At 37.6% G+C, this 25,940-nt stretch overlaps 1 protein-coding gene across 1 annotated transcript in view; it reads right to left on the minus strand.

Moving 5' to 3' along the window:
• The window catches only part of ROCK1 (Rho-associated, coiled-coil containing protein kinase 1), a 221,691-nt gene that overhangs the window by 110,568 nt on the left and 85,183 nt on the right, over positions 1 to 25,940 (minus strand). The window contains exons 3-8 of the mRNA XM_006867285.1: positions 12,595 to 12,695; positions 11,915 to 12,052; positions 9,096 to 9,271; positions 8,248 to 8,332; positions 4,267 to 4,411; positions 3,785 to 3,923 (exon numbers count right to left, since the gene is read on the minus strand). Coding sequence (XP_006867347.1) covers positions 3,785 to 3,923; positions 4,267 to 4,411; positions 8,248 to 8,332; positions 9,096 to 9,271; positions 11,915 to 12,052; positions 12,595 to 12,695 — 784 coding nt within the window. The remainder of the gene's footprint in view (positions 1 to 3,784; positions 3,924 to 4,266; positions 4,412 to 8,247; positions 8,333 to 9,095; positions 9,272 to 11,914; positions 12,053 to 12,594; positions 12,696 to 25,940) is intronic.

The raw sequence follows: 25,940 nt of genomic DNA on the forward strand, positions 1-25,940 counted from the left end.
CGACCACTCTTCAGGTCTGGAAAGGAACACACCCCTCACTCTTTCAGACAAGCATTAGATATGCTCATTAGGAATGATGGAACAATCAATCATTCAAAATCAAAGGGGCAATATGTACCTACAGACAATGTTGAGAAGGGTTGGGAAAGTGGGTAGGAAGGAATGAGGAGCCACAGGGGGGAAGCAGCTTGCTGCTGTTCCAGGGAATGGACTTCAATCATTAAGATGAAACAAAGTATATTATTTGTTGAATGTAAAACTGATGATCTTGTCTGAAAACCTTCACTCAATTCACAATAAAAAGTAAAATAAAGAAGAAAAAGAAATATGCTTTTAGTAGTACTGGAATGAGGCACTCAGTAACTTTTATTTTCTAGTACTATGCTTATAAACAATGAGAATACCATAAATTCCAAGTTATTATTATTATTTTTTTCCATGAGTTAAAAAAACAAATGCTTTAGACATAATTGAGACGCTTTCACTGACTGTCCCAGACTGGATTAGGCAACCTCTCTGACTCTCTGGCAACCAGTACTAATCTCGGGACACTTATTTGCTCTCTGTACTGTCTTATTTGCTCCCACAAAAGGAGACCTGGAGGCATAGCAAATTAAGTGTGAAACTGCTAACTGGAAGGTCAGCAGTTCAATCTACAAACTGTTCTTCAGGAGAAAGAGGAAGCTACCTGTTCCCATAAAGATTTCCATTCTTAGAAACCCTAAGAAATAGTTCTACTCTGGCCTACAGGGTTACTATGAGTTGCAATCAATTTGATCATAGTCAGTGGATTTATTTCCCCTAAAGGGCTATGGTAGCTTAGTGGTTACGAATCGGGCTGTGAACCTTAAGGTCAGCGGTTCGAAACTACCAGCCCCTCTGCGGGAGAAAGATGAGGCTTTCTACTCCCGTAAAGATTTATACCCTCGGAAACCCTGTACAGGGTCACTATGGGTCGGAACCGACTCGACGGCACTTAACAACAACAACAACAAAGGGCTATGAGGTAGGAGCTACTGTGTATCTTGCTCACTTCTAATATCCCTAGTACCTAATCTATGTTGTTGTTGTTAACTTCCATCAAGTTGGTTTCAACTAATAGCAGTAACATGTATAAGATTTCCAAAGAGCAGCTGGTGACTTCGAACAGACAACCTTGAGGTCCAGTGCTTTATCTCACAGTGCCACATCTAACATATAGCACCTTACAATTATTTATATTAAAATGTAAATATCTGAAAACTCTTATCAGGCTCTAAAGGACAATGAAGAAAGACATTAATCTTAATTAAAGAAAATTTCACATAGACACATTTTAAAAGCATTAGGAATCGCCACTCTTTAAATTAATACTACACAATCATGGGGTAGCACTATAGGATACGCACTGAACTGCTAATCACCAGGTTGGAGATTCAAATCCACCAACTGTTCCTTGGAAACCATAAATAGGATTGTTATGAGTCGGAACTGACTTATCAGAAATTAACAACAGTAATGTTTACTGTAATCTTAGCTAACTTTCAAATGGATAAACAACAGGCATATTTCTAATATTATGCTTTTTTTTGTTTTTGAAATTATTTACAGATGCATTTATTAAGAATCACAATGGAATCTAGAAGATATCTCACCAATATACTTTAAGGGACTATAGCTTTATCCTACTGGTCCCTCCTGACAATATATATATACAAAGTATTAGAGACGAAGTTTGGCCATCCTGGCCTCCAAGGAGCACTCTGGCTGCACTTCTTCCAACACAGATCTGTTGGTTCTTTTGGCAGCCCATGGCACTTTTAAAATTCACCTCCAACACCATAACTCAAAAGCATCAATTCTTCTATGGTCTTCCTTATTCACTGTCCAGTTTTTGCATGTTTATGAGGTTATTGAAAATACCATGGCTTGGGTCAGGTGCACCTTAGTCTTCAAGCTGACATCTTTGCCTTTCAACACTTTAAAAAGGTCTTGTGCAGCAGATTTGCCTAATGCAATATGTCGTTTGATTTCTTAACTGCTGCTTCCGTGAGTGTTGATAGTTGATCCAAGAAGAATGAAGTCCTTGACAACTTCAATCTTTTCTCCGTTGATAAGAATGTTGTTTATTGGTCCAGTGGTGAGGATTTTTGTTTTCTTTACATTGAGATGTAATCCATACATTTTAAGTCCTCTTCACTTTCGGCAAGCAAGGTTGTATCATCTGCATAATCACAGGTTGTTAATGAGTTTTCCTCCAATCCTGATGCCACATTTTTCTCCATAGTACCCAGCTTCTCAGATTATTTGCTCAGCATATGGGTTGAATAAGTATGGTGAAAGAATACAACCCTGTTACACACCTTTCTTAATTTTAAACCATTCAGTGTTCCCATGTTTTGTTCATACAATTGCCTCTTGGTTCATATACAGATTCCTCATGAGCACAATTAAGTGTTCAGGAATACTCATACTTCACAATGTTGTGCATAGCTTGTCATGATCCACACAATTGAAAGCACAGGTAAACATCTTTCTGATATTCAATAAGCATACACAATATAAAATAGCATCAATTGGAAATACTTTAAAATTAAATCAATATATATCTAATTGTGTAAGATTCATTTTTATTTCAAAAATGTTATTAAAAAGACAAATCTACCATTTTTATAATTGTTGTTGTTGTTATGTGCCGTGGAGTCGGTTCTGACTCATAGTGACTCTGTACAGGGTTTCCAAGGCTGTAAATCTTTACGGGAGCAGAAAGCCTCATCTTTCTCCGGTGGAACAGCTGGTAGTTTTGAACTGCTGACCTTGTGGTTCGCAGCCCGATTCGTAACCACTACGCTACCAGAGCTCATTGCTAACTTAAAACTCTAACAACTTAACATGAGAAAAAAGGTTAGCTGGTCTAGTTATCAGCCAAGAATATATTATCATCCCATTCCTCAGGTAAGGCAAGCTAGTGGAGATTCAGAAATGTCCCCCAAATCATAAAGTTCTATAAAGTCTCACTGTGATCACGAATGAACCAAGGAATGGTAGTGTTCATATTCTAACAGTTCAAATGTAGGAGCTCACATGCAGATCTTAAAAACTGAGCAGCCATCTTCAAGGTGTAACTACTGGCATCTCCACGCACACAAGACAGAAGAATGAGGAAAATTGAAGATGCTTGGAATCAACTAGTCCAATGGACTAACCACAACTCTTTGATCAGAAGAACTAGAAGGTGCTCAGCTACCGCTATCAACTGCTCTGAAGAGGATCACATTAGAAGGTCCCAGATATAGTGGGAGAAAATGTGGACCAAAACTCAAAATTGTGTAAGACAGATCTGGCTTAATGGTCAGAGAAGATGGAGGATCCCAAGATGATGGTCCTCAACCACCCTTAAGGTCTAGAAAGGAACTTGCCATTGTGGCCCAATTTTTAGTCTATATATATATATATATATTAGATACATACATAGTGGGGACAACATTAGCACAGTATGCTCACCATGGAATAGCTAATGATTCAAGATCAAAAGGGCAACATTTATTTAAGGACAAAGTTGAGAAGGGACAGGAAGGAAGATGGACGAGAAATAGGAACCACAGGGAGGAAGTTGTTGCATGGAGGGGATTCTAATCATGGAGATAAAACAAAGTGTATGATTTGTTGAATGTAAAACTGAAGATCTTGTCTGTAAACCTTCACTTCATTTACAACAAAAAGTTAAAAAAAAAAAAAAAAAAAAAAAAAAAAACCACAGCAAAATAATAATTTCCTTGGAAATAAGTTCAATTTTCAGATTTACCTGTCAGTAAGGAAGGCACAAATAAGATTCTTTGCTTCTTTTGATATTTCATTATCATCGGGGAAGGTAAGTGAATTTTTATGGTTCATAATCTTACTGTAAGTCCCAACCAGAGAATCTGCATAAAAAGGTGTATCACCTAAAAATTGAGAGAAAACAAAAACAAGTAAAATATTTTCTACACTGGGAAAATAAAATTTCAAAGGTAAAAGAGAGTCAGTCACCTTTTTAAAAAGATGAGTACATATATATATTAAACAAAAAAATATACCAAAAAGAAATAAAAAGAAGTAACATCACAAAGTTGCTGTAAGCTTCTACATAGCTTTAAAAAACAGTGTGGATCATGTCTATTTCCTACAAATAAGATCAACATTACTTAATATAATAAATGCTATGAAAAAATAACTATGATATTAAAAGAAATACAAATGGTGAGTTTGGTGAATGAACAACTATAGACAAAAATTTCCTTTACTCACCTACAAGCATTTCATATAAAAACACCCCAACTGACCACCAGTCACATTCTCGTCCATAATAGCCATCACCACCTTGGGATTTTAATACTTCAGGGGAAATATAATCAGGTGTTCCAACTGCTGTATCACATCGTACCATACCTTCCTAAAAAGAGTGGCAGGAAAATTTTCAGATTAGAATATACAGTGTCAAGTATTTAAAAATGCAAACGTAATAAAATGAAAAAATAATTATCTATAAATGTTGTATAAGGAGCTCTAGTAGCATCGTGGTTGCAAGTTAGGCTGCTAACCTCAAGGACAAAAGTTTAAAATGATCAGTTGGTCCACAGAAGAAAGATGAGGTTTTCTGCTCCTGTAAGATGTACAGCCTCAGAAACCCTACACAGGGTTGCTGAGTTAGAACTGACTGCATGACACATAACCAACCAATAAATATTGTGCATAGGGTTGCAATGAGGGAGCATGGTGGCTCTATACAATAAGCATTGGACTGCTAACCACAAGTACCGTGGTTTGAGCCCAGCAGCTGCTTTGAGGGAGAAAGATGAGGCTTTCTACTCCCTAGAAGACTTAAAACCTTGGAAATCCTATACAGGATGGCTATGGGAAAGCACTAATAGGGTTGTTATGAGTTGGAGCCAAGCAGACAACACTTAGCAACAACTTATAATAGATATACAATGTATACATATATATTTTATAATGTACACATAAATGAGGGTAAATAAAAAAGTATTGCTATTAGGGTTCCAGTTTCCAAACAACACAAAACCAATGGATGGCTTCAGACACGTTCCCTCAGTAATACACTTACTTATCTTAGTCTCGCTGTTGTTGCTGTCATGTGCCATGGAGTCGGTTCTGACTCATAGCACCCTGCACAGGGTTTCCAAGGCTATAAATCTTTAAGGGAGCAGAAAGCCTAATCTTTCTTCCATGGAACAGCTGATAGTTTCTTACTGCTGACCTTGAGGTTAGCAGCCTGATTCGTAACCACTACGCTACCAGAGCTCCTTTAGTCTCATTGGGGTGCCTTAAAAAAAAAAAAAGGTTCAATCACAACAGTGACTTTCTAGATCTGCTGGGCCAGTTCAATTCAAGGCAGAGGTCAGCTCAGAAGGTTATGGAAACTGTTTTGGAAAATTCCAAAGGGATAATTTGATAGATTTTCTCAAAGGACATAGGACCACCAGGGGATTTACTAGGAAGAACTTTTAAGAAAATTGAAAACTGCATTGGTGAGAAAAAAGGCAGGAAAGTTGCACAAAGGAATTTATTTGCCATCATGACAATGAACATTCTCATTCTTTGAGGGTAGCAAGCACTGTCCTATGGGAATTTCATTGGGAAACCTCACCCCATTCACCCTACAGTCCTGACCTTGCCCCTTCAGATTCGTTTTATACCGCAAAGTCTAAGAATATTTTAAAGGAACAAAATTTGAGTCCCTCAAAGACATCAAAACTCTTTTAATGTGGTATAAACGAAAATCATAGAATTCTTCAAGGAAGGGTTAGATAGATACACCACTTTCAGATGTGCATCAACCTAGATGAAAGATAAATTGAAACAATACTTAAACATTTTATATTTTTGTTTAATAAAGGCTCCTATTAATAAGGAGCTCTGGTAATGTAGTGGTTATGAGTCGGGCTGTTAACCTCAAGGTCAGCAGTTCCAAACTACCAGCCATTCCATGGGAGAAAGATGAGGCTTTCTGTTCCTGTAAAGACTTACAGCCTCAGAAACCCTATGTAGGGTTGCTACGGGTCGGAACCAACTCCATGGTACATAAACAAAACAATGAATTAATAGCAATACTTTCGACTTACCCTCATCTATGGATTATAGCAGCAATTTTTATCTTACAACAATATCACTAGAAAGACCCACTACCAACATTCATTATTCTCCCAGTTACGATAACATAATGATCTCATGTTAATTAGAGAAAAAGTATATTAGCTAATAGACTGGTTGATAGGATATTTTATAATATAAAATTGATTGTACCATATTTGATTTAACTATGCTTGAAACTGGGGGAGAAAAATCATACAAGAGTTGGCTGAAGAAATATAAAAAATGAAAGCATGTGTATGGCGTACAGATGTTACATGTATCAAGCACATGAACATGCATTTTTTTTTAATGTTTTATTGTGAATTATGTGATAGTTTACATGGGAAAACATTAGCTTTACATTCATTCTATCGTATATCCTTTCATTACCATGGTTACAATCCCCTCCCCTCCATGCATCATCAACCAACCAAAGGATATACCCTACAAGCCTGCCTCCCCAGTCGTCAGCACACAGCCCCTCGCCCTCTCTGGGTCTAAAGTCCCCGCCCCTCCATCTCTCTCCACGTCACCCTCTCTGTCTCCAACTCTGGCGTCACTGCTTCTCTGGGTAGGGTCCCACTCTCTGCTCTTCTCGAGTCCCACTCTCTGCTCTTCTCCCTTCATAGTCCCAGGGACCTCCGCTTCTAGACTGCAAAGTCAATCACTCCCCTACTTTTGCTACAAAACGTCTATCTTTACATTTCCAACCCTCAATCAGTCCTGATAACAATTATTCACTATTGTATCACAAGATACCTATCTGCATCTCCTTTCATCAGCCCCACCCACACTGATTAGATACTGCTCAGTGGAGAGTCTACCTTCCTCCCTGCCCTCTGGATCCAGGCTCCCTCTTGAAAGCTTGTAAGCCAGTCACTTCTTGCCTTTGAGGGCCCCCAACCCCCAATTTTGGGTAGCCAATGTCCAAGTTGCCCGTCCCTATCTACTCTGTGTACGGAGGGGGTGGGAATGATCTTCACTGTAAAGATTTGTTCCCTCTTTTGAGCTACTGCATCCATAGGTGTAGGTCAAGTTCATCAAATTGTATCAGATTACTCTTTTTTATCCCTCTTCTTTCTTCTTCTAGTTGAGCTCTGATCATCCAGTCATTGAAGCCTAGTTAAGTGGGTATTATCTGCAAGTGTGGGTGTTCCTATGCATCTGCCCTCTTTTCTTATCAGCTGGACACTTCACTCTCTACTCTAGTCCTCTGTGGCTATGTTACTGATTCTGGGCCCAAGAGTCCCCAGGTCTTGCCACACTGCTGGTCAACCAGGTCTCCACCAGGTGAACATGCATTTTTAACCAAAAAAAAAAGATGATACTACCTGTTACCTGATGTTGTTGTTAAGCATCGTGGAGTTGGTTCTGACTCACAGTGACCCTACAGAGGGTTTCTGAGGCTGCAAATCTTTATGGGAGCTGAAAGCTTTATCTTTCTCTCATGGAACATCTGGTAGTTTCGAACTGCCAACCTTGAGGTTAGCAGCCTGATTCGTAACCACTATGCTACAAGAGCTCCTTGGCTGGCATTAATGTAACAAAACTACAAAAAATGTTCACACAAAAGTTTCCATGTATTGTTACCTTTTAACCAATAAATTTCCTTTTAAAATAATATGTAGTTTCCTGGCTATTGTTCTCTGCTAAGTTTCAAAGACTATAATGGTTATTGAAGACTGACTCCTAAAGCAAGAAGTAAAATCTTGTAGAACTGTATAGAAAGGTGATTTTTAAAAAGTTATTTTAAACATAATATATACAAAAACACTAAAAAATGCACACATTACTGGAGTTTGATTTTACAAAAGACTAAATTTAAAACCAAAACAAGCATTTAGTGACATTTATGCTAACTTTATTTCTAGTTACCAGTAGTGTATTACAAAGTTTTTATGAAGGAATTAGCCAATCTGGCAACCCACAATGACCCTAAATAGAGAGGAAAAGAATAAATCACTAACAAGTTACTAATAAACACTGCAACCATGGTATCTAGCTCAACAAATAAGACACATCAATTCTGTACAAATCCAGATATGGTTAGTAAAGTCTTATAGCAGTTTCTAAAGAGGCATCTATCTTAAATTAGCATCTACTTTGAAAAATTAAATGAAAATTTAATTAATTAACCTTATTCATCTTCATACAAGTACCAAAATCTGCTAACTTCAAATGTCCAGATTTATCCAGCAGCATGTTATCAGGCTTCACATCTCTGAGGAGGAAAAAGAACACAAAATCAAGTGGAGTATTTCTGAAATAGATTAGATATTGAATTTAAAAAATCATGAGGCAGTTATTGTACAATACATGTCCTCACTCAACCTAGATATGGCTATATTTGGAATATATGTGTTTTCCATTGTCTATAAATTTAATTTTGTCAGGGAAATTCCTTTATATACTAATGCCTTGGTGACGGAACATATATGAGGGGACTTCAAAAGTTATCTGAAAAATTCAATACCTTTAATTCCATTCTTCCATGAACTTTTTGAAGCCCCTAATATATTCTCTTTTCTTTCAAAATGAGTTTGATTCTTCCAGAGGGTAATTAAACCATAGGAGAGTGGTTAACCACAAAAAAGCTAACACTACTTCATCAAAAGCAATAGAAACATATAAGATAGTTAGTAAAGGTAAGGTCTAAATCACTTTCATTTTTGTATGCTTAAGCATTGCCCATAGTCAGTATTCAAGTGGTATTTGCAGAACAATAAAATTATTCCTCTAAGAGATAAATGTGATCTACTCACTAACCGAAAGCATATTAATTTATATATAAAATTTAAAGAAAATAAAGAATATATTTACTGTATCAACATTAAACTGAAATGCTAAAAACTATGAATTTCAAAGTCAAGTACTTGAATGTCATTCAAATTATATGGGAGGAGGATGAATGGGTTTTGAGTGGGAAATATTAATTACATAAACCTTCAAGAAATGAGAACATTTAAAACATTTTTTATCTTTACCTATGAATAAAGCCCATGGAATGGATTGCATCCAATGCAAGAACTACTTCTGCAGTATAAAATCGTGCCCATTTCTCAGGCACATCATAGTTGCTCATTAAGTTTACAAGATCTCCACCAGGCATGTATTCCATCACCATGTAGAGATAACGATCATCTTGGAATGCATAGAAAAGCTACATAAATGCAAAAAAAAAACCAAAATAAATTCATTATGATTAAGTAAGATTGTTTCACATCTAATAATTAACAAAAATACTAATGTAATATACGATTTAAATGAAATAATCAAATTTCATTTTGTAGAATAGTAGTTATAGGTTGAAGAGTGGGATAAAGCATTGGCTCACAAGATTATTTGAACCACAAGGTAGGAGGTTCAAACTTACCAGCTGCTCCTTGGAACCCTACACAAGTTCACTATAAGTGGGAAGCGACTCAACGGCACTAAACAACAGCAACAGTTATAAATTACAGTGCAGTTACTTCAAATGGCTCTTCTATTCATAGTCTTTGTAACTTACACTGAACAATTTTTTTTTTTAAATGGGTCTGGGTAAGAGAATGTGGAAGGACATGCTGATAGGATGATATGATTTAGTTGTGAATGACTGCTAAATGGACTAGTTGTGATTATGAAAATATGGAACTTACACGTAGATATAAAATGAGTCATCTCAGAAGCAGGAAGTAGAATATGTCCTTTGAACCCTGAGATACCTGTGCATTAGTCCTTGACCCAGAAACTCAAAGCTGTCACAACCAAGGAATAACAGAGGAATGGCAGAGAAGCAGTAGCAGCAGAACCAAGAGCAGAGCCACCAGTCAAAGGAGTGGGCTTCCCAGCCCGTGGAGCAAGTAAAACCGAGTGTCTCCAGGCAGGAGGCGAAGGTGGTGCCTACAGACACTTTGTTGGGGAGTTAGGTTTGCTGACCCAAACAGCTAGGCCTAGCCTTTGATTTGAGGCTTACAGGTGAGTGAAGTGTCTTTGGGGCACTTATTAGTGGCCCTGAATGAGGTGTGGCACTGTAGGATAAGCTAACTACAATGTTAGTGGTTCAGCTACTCCTTGGAAACCCAGTACAGGGTTTGCTATGATTGGGAAGCGACTTGATGGCATTTAACAACAACAACATTGCTGGAGCAGGGCAGAGGCCAGGCCAAGGGGCTCAGGGGCAGAGAGAAGCCTGCCTGAGAGAAGAACTATGCCCTGAACACTTCTGACCCTGTTAACTTCCCTAAAAAAAAACATAATTCAGACTAAGATATCTGAGTTCTGTGTGGCCACTGCAACAAATTATCAAAACTACATGAGAAGTGTAGAGTGCTATGAGAGGAACAGCTATTTAGAGTTGGTAGAAAAGAGTAGAAGCACAGCTGGTCTCCACCTTAAGGGGCCAGCCTCATGCTGATCCTTTTAAAATAAATTATTTTTTCATAATTACTGTTTTGTTTTGATAAATGTAACAAAGACCCTTAAAGTACTATGATAAACAATTTCCAAAAAAAAAAAGACCCTTGCACATAATAAACAGATACTATGTTGTTGTTGCTAAGTGCCTTTGAGGTGATTTCAACTCAGTGATCCGGTATAGGTTTTCCAAGGAATGGCTGGTGGGTTTGAACCACTGACCTAGTGACTGGAAGTTCAGTGTTTATCCTACAGTGCTACACTTTAAAAAATACTTTTCTATACTATTTAAAGTAAGTTTCAGTACAGAATGTAGAAACATGCCAATCAATCTGTAGTTTTAATTTAGCTTATGCATATTAAATTTATGTCAACAAAATTCTCAACAAGTCATTGTTAAACTGGATTACTCAGCTGTCCCTTAATAATGGTATGACTGTGGACAATTAACCTCCATGAATCTCTGTGACTATAATCCCCTATAAAAGTGTAAAGAATTAAGGTCTGGTGGTGGTGGTGGTGGTGGTGGTGGCTGGGCTTTAAATCAACACGGGAACAGACAGACACCTCTTTCTTCTGAGGAGTGGTTGGTGGATTCAAACTGCTGACCTTGCAGTTAGCAGTCCAAAGGTCCAACACGTAACCCACTACACCACCAAAACTCCTTAACTAAGAGAGACATTAAATTACTTGGCCACAGCTTCATACGTATGCTTGTGGAAGTTAAGCCTAGAACCCACAAACACTGACCATTGATTGGTCTAGTATTCTTTTTCCTAAAAAGTTAAAGCTACTATTTGGATGCCAGGTTTAACTTAGCCCCTCTCCTCTCAACTTCATTTCCATCCCCCATTCCTGCCACCACACAACTTAAGCTACAAATAAATTAAAAGCTCACATGTTTTGTAAAAAAATTTAAAGTTAAAATTCATGTTAAACAAGAGCAACTATTATAAGTTATGTATATATGAAGGGGCTTCATAAAGTTTGTAGAAAAATAGAAAGAATTTTTCTAAGAACTTCAAAAGTTTCTTTAAATCAAAGCTGATTATTCAAATTTTTTAAAGTTTAAATTCTACAATAATGTAATTATTTTACTTTGACTTTATTTTACTCCTAGTGATGATATGGTAAAACTAAATTAAAAAAAAAAAAAAAAAAGATAAAGTAGACAATTTTGTTTGCTTGTTAAGTGCCATTGAGTCATTTCCGCATAGCCACCCTGTATAGGGTTTCCAAGGAGTGAATGAAGAGCTTGAACCACTGACCTTGCAGTCTAGCACTTTAACCCAGAGTACTACAATATTTACCAATAAATTCTCTGATACTGTGATAAAAAAAAGTTTCTCTGATATTATATTGCATTACAAACTACTTAATCAATAATTAAACAATAGCAAAATTATACCTGAACCACCCAAGGGCTGTTAGCAAAAGCCATGATGTCTCTTTCTTCCCAGAAAAAAGCAGAATCTGATCTTTTAATCATCTCAAATTTGCTGAGAAGCTTCATAGCATATACCTTTCTGGTGGATTTGTGCCTTACCTTTAAAATGGAAAATAATGAACCCTTTGTTAATATTTAAAGCTCAGTATTTCATGGAACAATTCACTAAATTATTATAATACTTCATTCTTTAAATAATTCAACATTATTTATTATTTGAGCTATTTTTATTTTTATTCGTCTGCTGAATTAACCGTAATTAAATAATGTGACTGTTTTAATTATCAGAAATAACAACAAAAAAAACACTTCATCCTTTATACAATAGCACAATTTCCGTCTACTATGCTTCCTATAGCATGTTACACAGTTTAATATATTTAATATATTTACAATTCAAAATTCTTTTCTAATGCTTCTTAAGACCTATTCTGTAGCTGTGAGGGAGTAGGGAAAGCATTTCACACTAGTGTTGGAGTTGACTCTAGGCTTTCTAGATACTCTTAAACAAGAATGTCTAGAATTTAAAGCAAATATTTTCTAAAAACTACACTTTCCTAAATAATGTAAGTTTAGCATGCAGAGAAATTGTTTAAAGCTTTATAAAGTTATTACTTCTGAATCTCATTAAAATGACCTACCAATTGAACTTCTCCAAATGCACCTCTACCAATCACCTTCACTACTTCATAATCTTCAGCTTTCATGCGCAAATCTCTAATTTTATTTATTGTGTCTTTATCTGCAGGAAAAGAGAAGTATACAATTTTAAATCACTAAAGACTTATAACTACTTTACATCCAACTTCTTGAGAAACACAATGAAAACAAAAAGCATCATTAAGAATTAGTTTGATACATTGTAAAATCTGAAGTTATAAAAACAGAGGAGTGTTCGAACAATGTGTTAAGTTTTTTAAAAATACATTCTGGAACAATTTCACTCTTATGAGAGTTTTTATTAAAGTCTGATTTCAGATGCTTTCAGAACAAATATGCTACAAACCAAAATGAAGGACAACTACTTCCGGATACCATACATATAACAGAAATTGAAGTGAGGTAATACAGGAAGACATTTTAGATTAATGAAATAAAATTTTCTTTTCATCAAGTCTGTTTTGATGAGCCTTCATAAAAGTAATAAATAATATATCTTAAAATGCTAGAGAACCAGAATAAGTTTCTTAACTGGCAATATTTAGTACTTCCATCATTACGTTTCTCTAAACCTAGATTTTAACTTAAAACAAGCAGTGGGAATCACTGCAATTATTTATATAAACCTGTCATGCTACAAACTACAATAATTTACAAATTCCCACTGGATAGATATTCTAATTCCTAATTTGGTCATAGATTAAAATAGGGCTATTTTAATCCACATGGGTCAACATTGGCATGAGATTACATGGAAAAGCTTCACATTTCAGAGTTGTACAAAATACAGAAAAGCTATTAAGCCTAAATTCTAGTTCCTAATAAAAGTTGCATATGATCATTGTCTTTTTCTTTAAACGCACATTCAATTTCAAATATCTGTGTACACTACTGTTTTTATGTGCCATCGAGTCAATGCCCCACACGGTTCCCTAGTGGGTCCTAGCTGGACTGCTAACCAAAAGATTAGCAGTTCAAACCCACCACTCTTTTCTTGGAAACCCTATATAGAGTATCGATATAAGCCTATACTGACTCCATGGCACTTAGTAACAACACAAACAACCAACAATCGTTATAGCAGCACACTGGCTGGTCTTTTCTCCTGCTATGAACCAGAATCTACTTAATGGCATTGTTTTTGGTTTTGTTTGTTTTCTGTCCTATGGAGCTGCTGGTGGGGTTTTTTTTTTTGATTAACAGACCAGTACTTATGATCAGTCTGTTAATAGTTACTTATGATCAGTGGGAGTCCTGGTAGTGGCACTGTGGGTTAATATGCCAGACTGCAAAGCTTTTGAAATGCAAGATTGGCGGTTCAGGCTCACCAGCTGCTCCTTGGAAACCCTATACAGGGTCGCTATGGGTAGGAACTCACTCTACGGCACTTAACAACAACATCTTATGACCAGTAAGCATGTGCAACAGAGCACAAATCTTCATAGAGAATAACACAAGCACATTTCATTTGAGGTTACATATTCACTGCAAGATGCACCAGAAAGATAGAGACAATAATCATTTAATTCACTGTACAAATATTTGAGCATCTATCACATGCCAAGTTCTATAGTATTACAAGATCGATATAAAGATAATTTTAAAACAAAGATTCTGCTCTCAAGGAGCTCAAACTCGAGCAAACAAAACAGACATAAACAATGAAAACACAGTATTAAAAAAAGGAATGAATATGTGCCAAGTTTGTGGAGTACTAGAGGACACCTAGTCAAGTCTGCCTGGGAGGTAGTGATTAGAAAAGGCTTTCTTGGAATGACAACAGCTAAAATGAGTCTAAAATAATGAGTGGCAGTTTGCTAGGTGAGGGAGAAGAAAAGGGAGAACGTTACAGGCAAACAAGCCACACATGGAGGCTACAAAAAGTTCATGAGAAAATTTCATTATCTTTTTTATTTTAGATACTTTTTTTTTTTAAAGTTTTTATTGTGAATTATGTGATAATTTACATGTGAGAACATTAGCTTTACATTCATCCTATCGTATATTGTTTGTCATGGTTACAATCTCCTCCATGCATCAAACAACCACAGGTTATGCCCCCCGCAAGCTTGCCTCTCTGTCATCAGCACACAGACCCTCTCCATCTCTGGGTCTAGAGTCCCCAGCTGCCCCATCTCTCCACGTCATCATCTCTGACTCCATCTCTGGAATCACTGCTTCTCTGGGTAGGGAACCACACTCTGCTCTTCTCCCTTGATGGTCCCTGGGACCTCTGCTCCTGGACTGCAAAGTCAGCCACTCCCCTGCTTTTGCTACATAACGTCTACCTTTACATTTCCAACCCTTACAGTCAGTCCTGATAGCAATTATTCACTATTGTACCACAAGGGTCCTATCCCCATCTCCTTTTATCAGCCCCGCCCAGACAAATTGGATACTACTCACTGGAGATTCTACCTTCCTCCATGCCTTTTGGATCTAGGTTCCCCCTTGAAAGCTTGTAAGCCAGTCACTTCTTGCCTTGGAGGCTCCCCCCCACCCCCATTTTGGGTAGCCAATGTCCAAGTTGCCCATCCCTGTCTACCCTGTGTACCGAGGGACTGGGACTGACCCTCATGGTAAAGACTTGTTCCCTCTTTTGAGCTACTGCATCCATAGGTGTAGGTCAAGTTCATCACATTGTATCAGATTACTCTGTTTCCTTTTCTTTCTTCTTCCAGTTGAGTTCTGATCATCCAGTCATTGAAGCCAGGTCAAGTGGGTATTATCTGCAAGTGTGGGTATTCTTGTGCATCTCCCCTCACTTCTTATTGCCAGATGCTTCACTCTCTGCTCTACTCCTCTGTGGCTATGTCACTGTCTATGGGCCCAAGAGTCCCCAGGTCTTGCCATACTGCTGGCCAACCAGGTCTCCACCCAGGTTCACAGGACTCTATTGAATATGGTCGGACTTAGCTTACAGTTCACTGTAGTTTTTCCCTCACTTCCCCGTATTGGTGACCAATGTGGTCACCAGTCAAACCGCATGCCTGCTCGTGTATTCCCATTGAGTCTTAGTCTTGGAAGGGGGTTTCCCCTGAGGCGACCCAACCACTTGCCTTGATGTTTTCTGTCCATTATCTTTTAATTATTTTTTCCCATGAACTTTTTATAAGCCTCCTCATAGAAGCACAGGAACCACGGAACTACATAAAAGCAGTTCTGTGTTGTCAGAGTATCAAGTTTGTACAAGCAGGCAGGAGACTGAAGATTCCCAACACAGGTTAAAGGAATCTGAACTTTACCTATAGGTCAGTAATTGCAATCATCACACAAAAATCCCTGTTCTGTTAGAATAACTGCCTCTTGATGTGTGCACAAGTTCTGCATAAGCACAACTCAGTGAAATTCCTATTCTTCACAATGTTATCCACAGTTTATAACCCACACAGTCAAATGTTTTTGTATAGTCAGTAAAACACAGTAAATCTTTCTGATAATCTCTATGTTTAGCTAAGATTCATCTGACATCAGCAGGGATACCCCTCGTCCTACATTCTCTTCCAAAACTGGCCCTAATTTCAGCAAAATTTTACTTGCAATGTGATATTAATGATATCATTCTATAATTTCTGCGTTCTTTTGAGCCACCTTTCTTTGGAATGGGCACAAATAATGGATCTTTCTATCAGTTGTACCAAGACAACGCTGTCTGTGATAGGATAATATCCATACGCCTGCAAGGAAAACCAATGTCTGTGATAGGACTGTATCCATACGCCTTCAAGGAAAACCAATTGATACCACCATTATTCAAATTTATGCACCAAACACTAAAGCCAGTAATGATGAAATTGAAGAATTCTACCAACTTTTTCAGTCTGAAATAGATCAAATATGCAATCAAGATGTATTGATAATGACTGGTGATTGGAATGCAAAGGTTGGAAACAAAAAGGAAGGAACAGTAGTTGGAAAATATGGCCCTAGTGACAGAAATCATGCTGGAGATCGCATGTTAGAATTCTGCAAGAACAACAACTTATTCATTGCAAAAATCTTTGTAAAACAACATACACATGGATATCACCACATGAACTACGAAAGTATCAAGCTGAGTGCATTTGTGGGACGAGAGTGAAAAAGCTCATTATCCTCAGCCAAAACAAGGCCAGAGGCAGACTGTGGAAAAAGGCCATCAACTGCTCAAAAGCAAGTTTAGGCTTGAACTGAAGAAAATTAAAACAAGTCCATAAGAGTCAAAATATGATTTGGAATATGCCCTACTGGAATTTAGAGATCATCTCAAGAACAGATCTGATGCATTAGACTGAAGACCAGAAGGAGGGTTTTGTAGGATGACATCAAGAATATCACACAGAGAGAAAACAAACAAACAAACAAAAAAGACCAAAATGGATGTCAAAAGAGACTTTTAAAACTGCTCTTACGCATAAAGAAGTAAAAACAAATTAAGAAAGAAAGAAAGAGAAGGGCTAAACAGACAATTTCAAAGGGCAGCTAGAGGGGAAAAAAAGTCAAGTATTGAACCGTGCAAAGACTTGAAATTAGAAAACCAAAGGGAAGAACATGTTCAGCATTTCTGAAGCCGAAAGAATGGAAGAGAAAAATTCAAGCCTTCATTTTGAAGGATTCTATGGGCAAAATAGAAGTCCTGGTGTGATGCTGTGGGTTAATGCACTGGACTGCAAAGTCGGTTTGAACTGCAAGGTTAGCAGTTCAAGTTCACCCGTCGCTCCTCAGAAACCCTATACAGGGTTGCTATGGGTCAGAACTGACTAGATAGAACAACAATAACGTGCAAAATATTGAATGATACAGAAAGCATCAAAAAAGATGGAAGGAATACACAGAATCACTGTATCAAAAAGAAATGTTCACTATTTCAAGAGGTAACATATGATCAAGAACCATGGTTACTGAAATAAGTCCAAACTGCACTGAAGGCTTCAAGAATTGACAGTATACAAATTCAGCACTGGAGGTGCTCATTCATCTATGCCAAGAAATTTGGAAGACACCTGCTGGCCCACTGATTGGAAGAGATCCATATTTGTGCCCATTCCAAAAAGGGACCCAATAGAATGAGAAAATCACCCAACAATATCATTAATATCACATGCAAGAAAAATTTTGCTGAAGATAATTCAAAAATGGCTGCAACAGTACATCAACAGAGAACTGCTAGAGGTTCAGTGCTGGATTCAGAAGAGAGCGTGAAATTAGGAATATCAAAATGCTGACATCTGATGGATGCTGGCTGCAAAGAGAATATCAGAAAGATGATTACTTGGGCTTTATTGACTATGCAAAGGATTATGATTGTGTGGACCATGACAAACTATGAATATCGTTATAAAGAATAGGTATTCCAGAATATTTCACTGTGCTCACAAGGAACCTGTTCACAGACCATGAGGCAATTGTTAGAACAGAACTGGGGGATAGTGATTGGTTCAAAATCAGGAAAAGTGTGCGCATGGGTATATACTTTCACCATATTAATTCAATGTCTAAGGAGCTATGGTAGCGTAGTGGTTACGAGTTGGGCTGCTAACCTCAAGGCCAGCAGTTCGAAACTATCAGCTGTTCCATGGAAGAAAGATGAGGTTTTCTGCTCCCATAAAGATTCACAGCCTCAGAAACCCTATGGAGGGTTGCTATGAGTCGGGACCAACTCCATGGCACACTACTACCACCACCATTCAATGTCTATGTAATCAAATTCTGGATTAGATGAAGATCATGGCATCAGAATTAAGAGGAAGGCTCAAAAACAGCCTGTGCTATGCAAATGATACAACCTTGCTTGCTGGAAGTGAAGAGGACTTAAAATATTGACAAAGATCCAATACAGCCTTCAATATTGATTGCACATCAATGTAAAGAAACAACAATCCTCACAACTGGACCAAAAAATAACATCACGATAAATGGAGAGAAGATTGAGGTTGTCAAAGACTTCATTTCTCTTGGATCAACAATCAACACTCATGGAAGCAGCAGTTAGTAATTCAAATGATGTGTTGCATTAGGCAAATCTGCCGCACAAGACCTCTTCATAAGGTGTTCAAGAGCAAATATCAGTTTGAGGGCTGGGTGCCCCTGACATGCGAAAGTTGGACAGTGAATAAAGAAGACCATAGAAGAATCCATCCATTTGAATTATAGTGTTGGATAAGATTTAAAAGTACCATGTACTGAATAAAACTTACAATAATAATAAAGCCAGGCTTAGTAATCATAAAGAAACTGGAGGAACTTAAGACTAAGACCCTGTCCACCCTTCCACCCTTCAGGTTTGGAATGGAACTTACTTTGTGACTCAATTTTCAGTCAAGCAGTAGATAAATGCAGACAACAGTAGCAAAGTAAGGTCACCATATAATGGTCAACCATTCAAGAACAAAAGGGCAAAATTTACCTACGGGCAAAACTGAAAAGAGATCAGCAAGAGATCAGAACCACAGGGAGGAAGTGGGATAAGTGTTGTTACATGGCAGGGACTGCAATCACTGAGATGAAATAAACAGTATGATTTGTTGAATGCAAAACTGATGATCTTCACTAAACCTTCACTCAATTCACAATAAAAGTTTCAAAAGAAAAGAAAAAATACCTTGGACTGCCAGAAGAACAAACAAATCTGTGTTGGAAGAATTACAGCTAGAACGAAATAGGGAGACTGTTTCTCATGCTTCAGACATGAAGAGGGACCAGAGCCTGGAAAAGGACATCATGCTTGGTAAAGCGGAGGGTCAACAAAAAAGAAGATCCCCAACAAAATGGACTAACACAGTGACAGTAGCAATGGGTTCAAAGGTTAGCAACAATTATGAGGATGGCACAAGACTTGGCAGTATTTTGTTCTGTTGTGCATAGGATCACTTTGAGTCTAAACCAACTTGACGGCACCTAACAACACTACTATCCCAATGGTTGGTGGTCTGAATTTACCCAGTGGTGCTGCAGCAGAATGGCCTATCAATCTGCTTCCATGAAGATTACAGCCAAGAATATCCTATGGAGCAGTTCTATTCTGGAGTACACGGGATAACATGAACTGAAACAGACTGAATGGCAATAGGTTTGGGTTTTTATTTTTTTGGTTCTTACCCCAAACCTTTACTTCACCTATGACATTCACATTTCAGTTGATGGAGGGAGCAATGTTGCCCAGGGGGAAAATCCAGGAGACCTTTCCTTTTCCTCATTCTCTTATACTCTACATCCAATCTTACAGGAAAACATGTTATCTCTGTCTTTGAAATACATCTGACCTTCTACATTGCTACCATGCTGGGCCAAGTTTCCTAACTGGATCATTGCAATATCCTCTTAGTTCCCGGGTCTGTCCTTGACTCTTCCCAATATGGATAATAATCTTAAAACACAAGATAGATCATGTCATGCCTCTGCACACAACCCTAATGTCTTGCCATCGTATCCAGAGCAAAGCGAAAACATTTACAATAGCCTAAAAGATTTAACATAAAATAGCCTCCCCATTTCCTTAGATTTCTGATATTCTCTCCCTTACTTGATCCTTTCAAGCCATACTGACTTCCTTGCAGCTCCTTAAACAGGCCAGGCACACTCCAAATTTAGGGCCTTTCCACTGGCTATCTTTCTGTCTGCCACTCACTTCCTTCAGTTATCTGTATGGTTAATTTTTTCTTTTTAATTGTGTAAGATACATTCAAAACTTCTATTTCAAACATTTTTACATGTACAATTTGATAACATTATGTTATGAAACCATCACCATGTTTTCAACTTTTTTCCATACTCTTAACAGAAACTCTGAATACCTTAAGCAATAACTCCTTATTTCTCCTCCCACCTTCCCAATGGTAATCATTAGTACACTTGCATCTCTCTGCATTTGTCTAGTCTAGATCTTTCACAGAACTGACATCATAAAATATTTCTTTGTGCCTGACTCAGTTTACTCAACATGTTTATAAGGTTCATTAATGTCATACTGAAATGATTCCACTGTGTATATACACAGTGAAAAATATTCTTTCCACTGTATGTATATACTACATTTTAGTTATCTATTCATCTGTTGTTGGACACTAGGGTCAGTTCCACCTTTTAGTTATTACGAACAATGCAGTAATGAAAACTCGTGAATAAGTATCTCAGTACCTGCATTCAAGTCTTTTGGGTACATGAGGGAGCTTCTAATAGTCTGTGGAAAAATGGAATGAGTTTTGAAGGCACTGTGGTTTAATGCTTTGAATTGCCAGGTCGGTTTGAACTGTAAGGTCAGAAATGCTACGTCATATGGCATGGCACTGTAAGATAAGCTCTATATTGCTAGCCTAAAGGTTGGCATTCCAACCCACCAGCCACTCCTTGGAAACCCTATACAGGTTCACTACTTGTCAGAACCCATTCAATGGTACTTAACAACAAATTGTAATTCTATGTTTAAATTTGTAAGGAATCACCAAGCTGTTCTCCAGCAAGACTGAACCATTTAATAATCTCATTAGCATGGCTTAAAGTTTCCATTTCTCCATATTCTTGCTAACAAGTATTTATTTTATTTTTTAACCATTTTTTGGATAACAGTTATCCTAGTGGAGATGGAGATAAAGCAGTATCTGATGTTGAAATCCACAGCAGCTCCTCAGGAGAAAGATGTGGCAATCCGTTTCTGAAAGATTGACAACCTGGGAAACCCAAAAGGGTAGTTTAATATACTTGATAGCCATATATACCCTATACGATTGCTAAAAGATGCAATTGATTCCATGACAGTGGGTAAGGACTAATGATGCTTGAGCATCTCTATATATGTTTCTTGGTCTTTGTATATCCTCTGGTGAGATGTCTGTCCAAATCTTTCATCCAGTTTTTAAATTGTCTTTCTGTTGTTGAGTTACAGAAATTCTTTATATATTCTGGATTATTAAACCCTTATCAGATATATGGCTATCAAGTATATTCTCCCATTCTGCAGACTGTCCATCTACTGTGCTGACAAAGTTCTGTGATGCACAAAAGCTTCTCATTTTGATGAAGTTGTTGTTGTTGTTGTTTAGGTGCCTTCGAGTCGGTACTGACTCATAGCGACCTTATGCACAACACAAAGAAACACTGCCCGATCCCGGGCCAACCTATCGTTGCCACGTTTGAGCCCACTGATGCTACCACTGTGCCAATCCATCTCGTTGGAGGTCTACCTCTTTTTCTCTGATCCTTCACCCTACCAAACATGATATCTTTCTCCAGTGACTGGTCCTTCCTGACAATATGTCCAAAGCATGAGATACGAAGTTTGGTCATTCTGGCCTCCAAGGAGCACACTGGCTGTACTTCTTCCAACACGGATCTGTTGGTTCTTTTGGCAGTCCATGGCACTTTCAATATTCTCCTCCAACACCATAACTTAAATGCATCAATTCTTCTGCAGTCTTCCTTATTCACTGTCCAACTTTCGTATGCATATGAGGTTACAGAAAATACTATGGCTTGGGTTAGGCGCACCTTAGTCCTATTTATTCTATTTATTCTGTGTTTTGTTGTTTGGGCTTTTCGTGTCACATTTTGTCACAGATAAGAATGCATTATTAAAAACTAGGCCAACAGCATTATCTCTATGTTTTATTCTAAGTTATACTTCTCACATTTAGGTTGTTGACCCATTTTGAGTTACATTATAAGGTGCAAATTTTATTCAATGGAGAAAGAATAGTTTCTTCAACATATGATTCTATGATAACTGCGCCCTTGTAAAAAACTGATCCTTTTTGAAAATTAATAGTTACATTTATGAACTGATACATTTATTACATTGGCCTATATGTCTACCATTATATAAATACCAAACTGTTTTGAAAATTGTGGCTTTATAGTACATTTTAAAACCTGGAAATGTGAATCCTTCTATTTGTTCTTCATTTTCAAAACTGCTTTGGCTATTTGGAGCCTCTTGCAATTTAATACAAAGGACTGACTTTCCCATTTCTACAAATGCTACTGGAATTTTGATAGGTACTGTGTTGAATTTAAAGATTTCTTTGGGTGGAATGGACACCTTAACAATACAAGGGGGCTTCAAACTTTATGGAAAATTCTATTATCTTCTAATTCTATTGTTCCAGGAATTTTTTGAAGCCCCTTGTATAAGAATTCTAATACATGACCAATGTATGTATGTATTTCCATTTATTTAGGTCTTCATTATTTATTTCAGAAATGTTTTGAAGCTTTTCAGTGTACAAGTTTTTCACTTCCCTGATTAAATATACCCTTAGGTCTCTTATTCTTTTAGATGCTGTTATAAATGGAACTGTTTATTTAACTTTCTTTTCAGATTGCTCATTGCTGGTATAAAGAAACCTGATTTTCGTGTCTTAACCTTGTACCTGCAACATTATTGAATTCATCTATCAGCTTTCTTGTGGACTCTTTGGGACTTTCTATATATATAGTTTTGGAGTCCTGGTATGGCACTGTAGTATAAACAAGGTTGGTTTGAGTCATGAGGTTGGCAGTTCAAACTCACCAGTTTCTCCTTGCTAACCCTATACTGGGTCGCTATGAGTTGGAACTGGACTCAAAGGCACTTAACAACATATAAAGTGTTATGTCTATATAGAGGAATAGTTTCACTTCTTCCTTCTTGATTTAAAACGTTTTTATTTCTTTATCTTGCCAAATTACTCTGGCTAGGACACCCAACAATACTGAACAGCAGTAATGCTAATGGGTGCAGTGCAATGGACTGATGGTTGTTATTATTGTTAGGTGCTACTGAGTCAGTTCCAACTCATAGCAACCCCATGCACAACAGAATGAAACACTGTCTGGTCCTGAGCCATCGTAACAATTATTAACAATTACACCCATTGGTACAACAAGTTTCTCTTATTTATGGCCTTTCTGGCTCTAGATTTATAGTTCTGCCAAGATGGTTTGCTAGGCCACAATCTTGCAAATAGACTGGTTAGTCTAGTATGTAACTACCAAGTAGGATTAAGGGACCCTGAAAGAATTGGTTGATTACAACCAATTAAGTAACAGTAGTCTACACTAAAGAAATTGGTTAGTTTTGCAATTCTGTTAGGCTATACTGGCCAAAAGGAGCTCTGGTAGCGTAGTGGTAACGAGTCGGACTGCCAACCTCAAGGTCAGCAGTTCGAAACTACCAGCGGTTTCCATGGGAAAAAGATGAGGCGTTCTGCTCCCATAAAGATTTACAACCTCGGAAACCCTGTACAGGGTCACTATGATTCGGACTCCACGGTACTTAACAACAACAACATACTAGCCAAATGCTCAGAGGCTGAGTGAGATGTCACTACCATCAAGAAGAGCACATCATTTGGACCCAGGGTCCTTGCACTGAGTACCGCCTAGACACAAGAGGTGCTCTAGTAGCGGAGTGGTTATGAGTTAAGCTGCTAACCTCAAGGTTAGCCATTGCAAACTACCAGTTGTTCAGCGGGAGAAAGATGAGGCTTTCTGCTTCTGTAAAGATTTATAGCCTCGGAAATCCTATACAGGGTTGCTATGAGTTGGAACCGACTCCATGGCACATAACCGACCAACCAACCATATTTATAAGGGATACTGGCCTATACTTTTGTGATATGTGTGGCTTTGGATGGGGATAAGGTTAGCATAATGTTATACATTAGGAAATATCCCTTCCTCTTCTATTTTTTGAAAGAGTTCAAGAATTGGGATCACTTATAAAATGTTTGGTAGGATTCCACAGTGAAGCTATCTGGTCCAAGATGTTTTCTTTTTGTTGAGACATTTTTTATTACAAATTGTTATTGGTTTGTTGAAATACTCTTTTCTTCTCAGGTCAATTTAGGTAATTTAATGTTTCTAGGAATTTGTGCATTTCCTCAAGCTATTTCTACAAGGTTGGTTATAATGTTCCTTTTAATTTCTGATTTTAATATGCCAGTCGAGCTAGAAGTTTGTTGATTTTATTGATATCTAAAACCAAAAGAAAACAACAACTTGTAGTTTCACTATTTTCTTATTCTCTATTTATTCTCAGATCTTTGGTTATTTCCTTCTTTCTTAGAGATTTAGTTAGGTTCAGTTTTGTCTGCTTTTTCTATTTCCTCAGGTTGTAAAGACCTTTTTAGTTTTTGAGTGTAGGTGGTTAATCACTCTAAATTTCCTTCTAAGCATTGCCACCACTACTTGCAAAGAATTTTGGTATCATTTTCATTTGATTCTAAGAATTTTCTGATTTTTTCCTTTGATTTTTTCACTGACCCATTGGTTATTTAATTCCATGTATTTGTGTATTTTCCATTAGTAATTTCTAGTTTCATACCCACATTACAATCAGAGAAGATACTTTGAATCATTTCAATCTTTTAAAAAAATTTACTGAGCTTTGTATTGTGATCTAGCATATGATCTGTCCCATAAGAATGATACATGTTGAATTAGGGAAGAATGTTATTACGCTGTTGTTGGGTGGAGTATTCTATATAATGTCTGTTAGATCTACTATTATTAATATGGAGACCTAGTTCTCTTTTGGTTACTATTTTCATGGAATATTTCGTTTTATCTGTTCCCTTTCAACTTATTTGTGGTTTGGGTCCTAAAATGTGTCTTTTGTAGACAGTATATATAAGATTATGGTTTTTAATCCAGTCTGCCATTCTCTAACTTTTGCAGAGTTTTATCTATTTACTGATAATTAAAGATTGACTTCTGCCCATTTGGTAGTTAGATTTTGTGTGTATTACCATTAAGCGATCATTTGTGTTTAACTGATTTTATGTAGTGAATCATTTTAATTATTATCTTCTGTTGTTTAGAGCATTTAAAAAAGATAATTTCCGAGAACAAACAAGATGGTGGATCGGGTGGACGTATAGCAGAGAGCTCCGCCAACAACAACACCACAGAATTCCCGACCAAGCAGGCTCACGGGCTGGTCCCAGAACTCTGAACCACATATAAAGGAATACTAAGAAGGTTGGAAGGCTCACAGCTGGGGGAATATGTGGCAGAAGCAAGAAATCTATTGCTTTCTAGTCCGGGACGCTCGACTGCTCCAGAAGCCGCCATCTTGGGTGAGACCACGTGAGAGAAGGATCAGAGCGGCCACAGACGCCTGACAGAGCCGCGGAGATAAAGGTGTGAACATTCTTCTCTTTTGGTAGCTGTTCATTGGTCCCTTGCGGTTTGCGCACCTCCATTCTGGTGACTATAGGGGTGCCTGAGCTAGTGGGCAGCGCAGACCCACCCTCGGAGGGTTCTACTACGCATGTGCACAGATCTCCTCAAAATTTAAAGAGACAGTTTCCAATTAAAACCAAACGGCCACAGCCGGCCCTGAACTGTTTCAACTAGAAAAAAGGACTGAACC

This window comes from Chrysochloris asiatica, unplaced genomic scaffold (genome assembly GCF_000296735.1).
Source record: "Chrysochloris asiatica unplaced genomic scaffold, ChrAsi1.0 scaffold00103, whole genome shotgun sequence".
Taxonomy (NCBI): domain Eukaryota; kingdom Metazoa; phylum Chordata; class Mammalia; order Afrosoricida; family Chrysochloridae; genus Chrysochloris; species Chrysochloris asiatica.